Below are 10253 nucleotides of genomic sequence, written 5' to 3' on the forward strand. Positions count from 1 at the left end.
GCGCTGCCCCCTTCGAGGAGCCCCGGCCGGGATTATGGTGTAGGTGCGGGAGGAGGCTTTTGCTCGGGGTCCGCGCCTCCCGGATCGGGATCGCCTTCGGGGGTTCCTGCAGCCTCCCCCTCCCCTGCGGCCCCCCTCCCTTGTTTTCCGTTAGAAGCACGGGCGAGAAAATAAATGCATTCACTGGGTGTCGCAAGAGCGAAGGCGAAATAATCCAAGGTAACGGCGGCGGCGACGCGAGGGGACCCGCACGGCGTCCCGCTCCCCCTCTCCCAGACCTGCCCCTATTTATTGGCGAGCCCTCCTCCCTCCGCTCTGTGCGAGCGCGTCGTGCCAGTGCCTGATCCCGGGAAAGTGCTGCCGTCCGTCCAGCCATGGTGGTTTTCAATGGCTTGCTGAAGATCAAGATCTGCGAGGCGGTGAATCTGAAGCCCACGGCGTGGTCCTTGAGGCATGCGGTGGGCCCCAGGCCGCAGACCTTCCTGCTGGACCCTTACATAGCCCTCAATGTGGACGACTCCAGGATTGGGCAGACCTCCACCAAGCAAAAGACCAACAGTCCCGCGTGGAACGATGAATTTGTCACTGACGTTTGCAACGGCAGGAAGATAGAGATGGCTGTTTTCCACGATGCCCCCATCGGGTACGACGATTTTGTAGCTAACTGCACTATACAGTTCGAGGACCTGCTGCAGAACGGGAGCCGCCACTTCGAGGACTGGGTGAGTGCCCATGCTGCCCGTACAGAGATGCGTGTATTGGTGGCATTGCTCTGGGTGCAAAATCTATATTGCAGAGCTAGGTTGCCAAGGGCATGCCATGGCTCAGGAGGCTTTTCATTATTTCCGCACTTTGTTATACCCAGATAGTTGTGGTTACTGTCTGTCTAATGCCTGTGATCTGTAGGTATGGGAAGAAAGAAAAATACGGCGTCTCTAAGAGGTGTATAATTACCACTTCTGAAATTATGTTACATAAAGACAGGTCCAGCTATCTTGCTGTTCAAAGCCTCCAAGCAATCCATCCATACAGTATGACAAAACACAGAGCCAGCTTTTAGACTTTGTTCATTTCGGTGTGAAGTGACAAAGCAGTGATGAGGTCATGACAAGCCTTAAAAACCCAGGTCTGACCTCTGATACCAGACACTTCAGGGCCATCGTGTCACTTGAAAGCTCACTGCATCAGTGCTGGTGCTCCTCCTTCCCCTAGATGGTCTGGACCTTTATGCATAGACCTAATGCAGTGCTTCTTCAAATGCCTGAAATTGATAAAAGGATTCTGGTGGATTTTGGCCCCAAGCAGGCAGATGCTGCCTGTATACACAATGTGTTGAACAGCTTCTACTGCATTTCAAAGACCCAGAGGCGAACGCGCCTCAGTGCGAATACAAAAAAGCCACAAAATCCTTGGTCTGACTGCCTCAGGTACTGTGATTTAGTGCTGAAAATAAAACAAAAAGAAGCACAGGAAACAGGAATATACACATTTCTGCAGCTAAATGGTTAAATGGCGTATTCTTTAGATAAGATGTTTAAAACAATAGTAACTGCCTTCTAATTTTAAATGTGCCCTGCCTGGCCATCCATCTGAAGTGTATACACTCATCTTTGCATGTTTATTTGTTATGGTTAGGGTGATGTTTTGTTGGCAATTGAAGAACCCAGGACAAAGTGAAAATAGCAAGAGTTAACAGCTCTGAGCTTCACATATCCTTTGAAGCTCCTTTACTTGATGCAGTGGTATAAAGAGACATCAGAACAATGGGGAGGCTCTATTTATGCTGATTAAGACCTAAATAACTTCACTGTTACAACTTCTACGTTTACTACTTCAAAATATTGTCCACTTCTTCTACATGTTACATTGTGATAATTAAGATCTAGCTTATTCTGGTGCTGTATAAAAGCTACACATTAGTAAGCTTGGATCATAAAACTCAGTGGTAGGCAAGAGAAAAAAAAAAAAGCCAAATCAGGAAAAGACAAATGCAGCAGTATTGCAGATGTCTTTTACCTGGATTGAATGATAATTGTGTTGTGGTCCTTCTGAAATCAGAGGGTATTTCATCAATGAGACCAATGGAATGAGGATGTCATCATGGATTTTTAGTGAAGGAATAATAATATATTTTCCTTCTGTGCTTGGTACACGTTCTGAGTGTGTTGCCAAATCTGGAAGGACCTTGCAGGTTACTGATGCCAGGTTTGAATTTTGGTGGGCTGGCGTGTGAGGGTATATCCTGGCTCTAATTTCTGAGGTGAGTTCAAACATCCAAACCTGTTCCCTGGGTAAATAGTGGAATTTAACGGGCCCATTGTAAACACGTTCTGGGGGGAACTAAATAGCTGAATCAGATAAATGCTGTATTTTAATGCACCAGGATTCATTGCTGTCCAGCATCCACTGGGTGGGAGGAGACAAGGGAGGGATTGCTGTTGTGTGTTGTGTACAGAGTTGAGTAAGTGACACTGGATCGTAATTGGTTAGCTCAGTATAATATGGTATCTAAAGCATCATTTACTTCTTTTTTATTTTATTTTTGTGCTGTAAGTCCTCATTGTGCTTGTGCAGTGCATATAATACACAGAGAACACCACCCCCTCTGAAATACAGTTGGAACTAGAGGGTGCAGGCATTCGTAGAATTGTACTTTACTTTTCCAAAATCTCCAATTTTACAAAAGGTGTCTTTGTTATTGTAATGCTGAGTGTGTTTATTGCACTGTTAATAGGTAAGGAACCCCAGAGAATTGGCTTTTACAGAATTACACTGTTTGTTCATCTGATTTCACTAACTTAAATAAGGCCAGTGGCTATGACATCTCAATAGAGTGTACAGTGATGTACATAGATTTATTGTTATCTTCACCAGTGTCTGGAGTCTGTATTAAAACTTGCAAAAAATAAGTCTACTCTGAACTGAGTTAGGTGAATGTCTGTCACAGGGCATTGAAAATGCACATGGCCTAAATCAATGTAAGACTAAGATCTGATATGTTTCCGGGTTGTTTTTTTTTTTCTTCTGTTTAGTAATAGGACTAATTCCTTCATTAAGCTCTTGGCATTCAAGGCAGATGTTTTTGTAGCACCCTTCCTCAACTCTATGGCAAGCAAATTAAAAGCAGCTATCACAGAAGCAAATTCCTCCTTCATGCTTGAAATACCAATATCAAGCTATAAACATTGGTGGAGAATATAAAATATTTTTATGCCATACTGAGTGTTTCCCTTTAAGGATTCCTAAGAGTTGCAATGGGTACCATGTACTTGTTGAGTCTACTGAGTCTGTTTGATGCAATTAATTGCATTCCCGCCCCTTTTTACCTTCAGAATGATGCAACAGATCTTGCAGGATTGGACTGTCACTGTTGAAATAGCTCTGAGAAAATGCTCGTATTTTGAGAGCAGCTCTTGCCAATATACTAATTGCTTTAATGCACTGAATTTTGCATAACACTGCATGCATTTCTGTAAGAAAATTTCAGTATTTGTTTTATCTGCACTAGGCCCAAGGTTATGACTTATGCTGTTACATATTTCTAGACTCTTGTCAGAAGTCCAAGATGAAAAAAGGACTTGCTCAGAAATAATGTTTTAGTTCTTTTTTTTTTCCCTGAAAAGAAATAATTCCTCTGTTTTGCCTGCTTGCCTACCTTGTTTTTTTTTCTTTTTCTTTTCTCTTTTCATTTATTTATTTGTTTATTTATTTTGCCATTGTGTTCATGTGCTTGTGTGTTTTGTGACAGATGAGTTTTTTAGGAAAATACTGGGTATTTTTCTCACTGTTAAACCTGTGCTATATCCTGGTGCCATGGTTACAGTGGAAACACTAATGATAAACAAGCACAAAGCTTGAAATCATGATAGCATCTATTGTATTGGAATGGGTAAGATAAATGTGCAAAATTCCAGTTCCTTTTTTCTGCAGAGTATTCAGCGGTTGCATGAATGATTTTTATATTTTCTGTCTATTTATGATATTTATATTTTCTGAGCATACATATGCAGAAAAAATAAGTTGTGGCCTAACATGCTAGTTCATATTTTACTAGATGGATGCTTCTAAACAAAATATGTACGTTTCCTTTAAAGAAGGGTCAATAAGAGAATATTTGGTTTGGTTAGTGATAATTAAGGAGATGTCTGTATTGATGCACCACTGGAAAAGCAGCCATAGCATAATCAAAGTATCAGTGTTGCAGATTTTATTTTTTTAAGCACTGGCTACACTGCAGTTTCAAAGCAAGCTTTCAATTGCAGACTTATTCCTGTAAGTGAATGAAATGTTATACAGAATGGCACAAAGCATTTTCAAAAGGTTATTGAGGGAATTACGTCTTGATAAATAGAAAATGCAGTACAATAAACAACATGAAAGTTCTTACTGAAAAAAAAAAAACCTGTATTTTTTGAGTTATGTGATTTGTGTAATAACAAAATATTTCTTCATTTATTTTTCTTACATATTGCATATGTAAACACAGTATATGTTTGCAGTGCAGTTGAGTTGATACTGTAGCTACACTTTTATCTGTAGATCTTAAATCAGAAAGGAAGATTCCTTTAACCTTTAATCTAGCCTTGTGATTATACTTTTGTGAATTAGAATGATCAATATTTATGGGTTTGGATGACTGGTAGTATGGCTTCTGAGTTCATGTCCACTTTTCAGAGTTGGCCATAGATGAAATCAGTGTAACTGGACCGATGCCAAAGACTCCATCTAAGGGTCTTAGCCATTAGCTTGACTGTACATGAGAAACCCTATTGAGTTGTCCTAAGAAATCCTTTTGCTGGCTGAGTAGCAGAACTTAATCAGCCAGAACGTCACAACATTTAGCAAGAAAAGCCTGTATTTCCACTCAGAAAATTTCACAGCTGTATTTAGGTTAATTAATCAAGTTCAATTCACTGCTGTTTTAAATAATCCCTAACACTGTCAGTGAAAAATTAAAACACAGATTTCAGTGAGCTTCTCCGCGCTAGCCTTAAATATCTTCTAGTCTTCCTTTATTTCTACTTCATTGTTGATTCGTAAGATCTTTTTGAACATACTTTTAAAAGCAGTCTTTCATATTTCCATGTTATTAATGTGAAGTTAGTCATGCAGCTGTGCCACCATTGCGTAAAGCAAGTTTCTTATGAATTAATGCAATATCTCAGCAGCAATTTGATGATGAGTTATGGGAGATGGAAGGGGAAAAATGGACACTGTTTTACGTACTCCTTTTGCTACTGAGTTACATGGTTTTCTATCATGCTTATAGCATACTACTGATGAAGTTTTCCAATTGGAAAGACTGCGTCTTGGGTCTCCAAACTGCAGTCTGTAAAGTTTAGGGCAATGCCGCTCTGATTGTCATAGTGCTTACCTCTCATAAGGTGTGATTGATGTAATGAGCAGATGCAAGCAGACTATAGACATCCGCTCCTGGCTTTGACATGGCTAGCAATAAGAAGAACAAGTACTCCATGCAGTAGAAAATCTAGCAGCGCTTCAGAGAAAGGGCAATAAGGAATTGAGAAGGGAATAGCAGGGGAAGAATTAAAACACATCTGAGTCCTTAATCCTGTGAGCTGTCCGTTTACTTGGGAAGTACATCCGTCTCCTTCCTGCTTCTCATCCAAATTAACTGAGAAAACTACTCAGGGGCTTATCAGAGGATGGGTTTCTTGGGGCAGAGAGGAGTAGTTTGTTCATTTATTTAGTAGCCTTCTGCCTTTTCTGTTGCTGAAATGACACCTCATTCAGTCAGTAGGTGATCTCTTATAGCTGGTGAGCAGAGAGTGGGGTCATGATCATCTTATCATGGGTCACTGCATGGGTAACTCTGTTGAAGGTTGTCATTGGGATAGCAGCATGTGATTGCAGTGTATTTTCATTTTTATTTTCATTGACTGGCTGAACAGGTGGTGCTGAAAGGCCTTGCATGTTGTTTGTGAAAGCTTTACATCTCATCTGAACTACAGTTCACAAGCTGCTGAAAAGCATTGTTATCAGAAGAATATTTGTTGAAATGGAAGGGAAACTGCTGTCTTGTTGGGTAGGTTTCTGCATTACAAGGCTGGCACTGGGCAAGGTCTGTGAGGCTGGGGCATGAGCAGCGGCCAGTAAGGCTTCACATGGACTTCATGCAATTCTGAGGGTGGGCAATTGTGAAGGGCAGAGGGGGAATGTTGGAGAGTGCTTAGTACAAGTGTTTTGCCTTCTCCCTCATCCTGTCTCCATCTGAGCCTCCTCTTTTCCTTCACTGCTGTGGATGTGGTACAGTCATCATGCAGCTCACCCACTCCCTCATATCAATCCCTTTCTGCAGCTGCACAAGTCTACTCCTACTCCTTGCTAGAAATGTTCTCTCCCATCAGCTCCTGCTCACCTGCAGTGCTTCCCAGCCTTCTGAGGAGTCACGGAGGGCAAAAAACTGCCTCTGCAGCCACTGCTGTAGGGAAAGGGCAATGTACGGAAAGAAAGAGATGTGGCATGGAGAGAAACCTGAAGAAGAATTATCAGTAGTGGCTGCTGCTCTAAGTACTCCAGCTGCCTCTTAAGCAGCAGCAGAAAGCTGTGTGTATAGGAGACAATGATGAGCAGGCATAGGCGAATTGACTATTTAGTGGATGACCTTTCAGTGCTCACTAACCTATTGGTTATTGTTTGTTTGCTTTGTTGGTTTTGGATTATTAATATTTTTATTTTATTTTTGCCTGCTTTGCTCAGACTGTCAGTTTTAAAGTCCCTGCGAGTGTAGTCAAACATGGTTTTCACTTAGCACTGAATCATCATATTTGTAGGTCAGGATTTGACCCTATGACTGACTGAAGTTCCTCTTACTGCTTCTAAGAACAATGCTGGTAGTGACTAGGACAACACTTCTACTGAGCTCTGTAGAAACTGTAGGATAATGTTGCCGGTAACGTAATTCAATTTATAGGTATTACTAGTTCTAAGCTAGACTTCTAGAAATGTCCAAATCTGATAACAACTGTTCCTATGTTTTCCTTTTGTATGGGGCTGCTGAATCACGGCCTGAACCTCTGATTGATCACCTGAGGCGAGCAATGAGTCAGCCATGGGAGCACAGGTGAAGGCAAATCACCTGTGCTGCAGGAAGGGGTGGAGCCTGGCTGCACCTCTCCTAGACCCATTTAAGAGCTGACTGCCAGTGGGGAAGGATCTCTCTGGAGATCTGCTCCGTTGGAGTTCATCTTGTGAGCTCAGGACAGGGTGAGTGACTTTTTCTCATTACTCCAATATAAATTATATTAGCCAAGCTCCTGGATATATTTATATACCATTTGTATATCCATTGATTATACAACTTTTGATCCAGTTTTTAGACAATGCACATCACTGTAGCCCAAGCATTTCCATAGGCACTGTGCAGAACTTCATGGCTTGTGAGTAAACCACCAAGTTCAGTGGGTTCACTGGGCTCACTGAATTTTATTCAGGCTGTTTAAATTATTTCCTGAATTTAGGCCTGTGTTCCAAGGAAAACTGAGAATAAATACCATTTAACAACATCCTTTGCTTTCATTTTACCCTTACTGATTTATTCTTCTGAAAATCTTATGTATGCAAGCCTGGTTTCTACTTTCCTCAGCCATCAACACTAAATCTCTGCCCTCCCCATCCAGAATTCTTTAAATACTGCTGAAGTGAGGATTTAAGTTGGAACTGTAGGACTTGGCCTCTAAGTGCAATTACTTTCCACTCCCTAAACTAAACTTTAAACAAAATGGGATTGGGGTTTCAGACTTTGAAGGGATGTATGTGAATACTTTGTATAAAAAAATGAAGGTGAAAATATTTCTGATTGGAATTGTATGGTTGAATTCATTCCTGCTTTATCCAATACTGTCGTAATCCCCTTTCCCTCACCCCATTTACTAGACTGTAAGGCAGAAAAAAGATATCTATTCCATCCAGTTCATGCTGAGAGGTTTTGGAAATGACACAGTATGCCAGTAATGGGAAATCTGTAGTCAGAGAGAAGAGACTTTCCCTCCATACGCATGGAAAGGTGGGGCTGGAACTATCTGGATGTGGAATAAGATCAGAAGTGTAAAGACAGCTTGGAAAGCAGCCATTTTGAGGGGGAAGCAAACTAACCCTTTTGTCTCTTGCAAGGAATTAGACTGAGTAAGATCGTAAGAAGTGAGCTATCTCGCTCGTTCTTTTAAGTCATGCAAATTGTAGCAGTTAACAGGAGTTTCTGCCATCTGGGGGCAAAGCAGTCATTACAGAAGGCTGGCAAAAGTTTCAACCTTGTGTTTCTAAGTGACCACTTTCCTATTTGGCAGACAGAAGATTTTAGAAGTATATTTGGCAATATTAGCATGAAACTGCAACTGTAAAACTGATACATAATTTTGGAGATTGAGTAAGTTTAATGATAGTTATGTACTTTATACCACATTGTACAAGACAAAAGGCAAATGAGTAGAATTTAAGAGCATCTGCAGAATTGCTGTCCATTCTTATCATTAGTCACAGTATCTTGAATTGCTAGTAAAGTTGATTTCAGTGTCTTCTCGCTTATATACCTCTATGAATTAAAAAATCTTGAATTTTCATTGCTGTGACTTAATAGAAGTTACAGAAGCCAAAATCTCACGTCTGAACAGCACAGCTGAAAAATCTAGTCATGTTGTCATGTTCATGTTAAATCTAATGGGAGTTCTAACTTTTATTGGAAACAGCGTTAGAGAGATGCTACATGATTCTAATAGGATTTCCTCCTCTTCCCCCACTTAATTCTGTAGGACTTAAATTGTTGAAAAACAGAAGTAAAAAAAAAAGTGAAGACTTTTGTTTTTATAATATAAAGAAAAGGCAAAGCTTGATTCCATCACAGTTTAGCAGGCAGCCCTTTTTGCTTTGTATCAACTAATTTGAGTTGATTTAATTGTTACAGACAACAGAATCATTTTAGTGGTTTTTGATATCCTGCTGGGCAATTTCATTGCATGTGGGAGCAAAACGGCATCAATAATGGTCAGGTGTTACCAAATAAATTTCATATCTGCCTTGTTTGAACAGCCCACATGGTATCTCTGTGTCTTTAATCTTCATTTAGGGTAGGCAAACTTAAATTGGGTTTCAAACTGAGTATCCTTCAGCTCTTCACAGTATCAGTATGTGTCAGACAACTTATTACGGGGAACCAGGGTTTCATAGCACATTTTAGAACTGTCTTAGTTTCATTTGGGAGAGAGTTGTTCTCTTCAGAGCATCTGGTGTGATAAATTCTGTCCTAGCAGAAACTAAGGCAAGAACTTGTCATTTTTTTCAGGACGCTGGCCTTTTTAACCTGATTAAAAATGTATGGCTTTGCCAGATATTAAAAATTACAAGTATGTTTAGACAAGTAGTAAAGTGGCGGCAATGAAGCAGATACAGTAGTGTTGTGATTCTGAAGAAAAGATGGGTGCGTATTGTAAGAGAGTGTGAAGGAAATGCTTGTAATGACATTGCTTTGTTTTGTGGAACATAAACCAGAATGATAGCAGTGTTTTCTCCTTCCTTGTTTTCTTTCAGTTTCCTTTTTATCATCTGTTCTGACTTCTGCTGCCAGTTCTCCACCGTCCTTTATCTCTTCTGGTTTCAAAATGGTCAATAAACGATACTGACCTTCACAAGACTGCCTAAGATTTTGTTGTTGGCAATGCTAGCAGGCTACATGAATGAAATTTTTTACAGAAAGCTATTGCAAATATAATTTTCTTGCTGGGACCGTATTTACTCATTGCATAAAACTTTGTGGCATTTGTCAGCTTCTCTTTATTTTGAAGTGAGGTTGATCCATGGTCTGTGAAAACAATGAGAATTTGTTAGAAAGGGAAAGGCTAGAGATCACACATGCTGCATTCACTTTTGTTTTTTCTTATGTTATTCAAGTTGAGGAATCTTTTTTTTCTGTCTGAGATTCTTTGCCTTTTCCTTCCCCGTTACCCTGTATTGCCTTTACACCTTTAGAACACTGGAGTTCATACCTTGCTTGTTTTCTTCTTCAACATCTTCATCAATGACCTTGATGAGGGGATAGTGGCCACCATCAGCAAGTTTGCTGATGATATGAAGTTGGGAGGATTGGCTGACACGCCTGAAGGCTGTGCTGCCATTCAGCGAGACCTGGACAGGCTGGAGAGCTGGGCAGTAAGAAACAGGATGAGGTTCAACACAAGCAAGTGTAGGGTCTTACACCTAGGGAGGAATAATTGCATGCACCAATACAGGCTGGGGGATGA

The 10253-nt window shown here is 40.7% G+C and overlaps 1 protein-coding gene across 1 annotated transcript in view; it reads left to right on the top strand.

Annotated features, from left to right (window-relative positions):
* The first annotated feature begins 374 nt into the window (after nucleotides 1–374).
* The window catches only part of PRKCE (protein kinase C epsilon), a 278127-nt gene continuing 268248 nt past the window's right edge, over nucleotides 375–10253 (top strand). The window contains exon 1 of the mRNA XM_003203888.4: nucleotides 375–722. Coding sequence (XP_003203936.2) covers nucleotides 375–722 — 348 coding nt within the window. The remainder of the gene's footprint in view (nucleotides 723–10253) is intronic.

Source organism: Meleagris gallopavo, chromosome 2, assembly GCF_000146605.3.
Source record: "Meleagris gallopavo isolate NT-WF06-2002-E0010 breed Aviagen turkey brand Nicholas breeding stock chromosome 2, Turkey_5.1, whole genome shotgun sequence".
Lineage (NCBI taxonomy): Eukaryota > Metazoa > Chordata > Aves > Galliformes > Phasianidae > Meleagris > Meleagris gallopavo.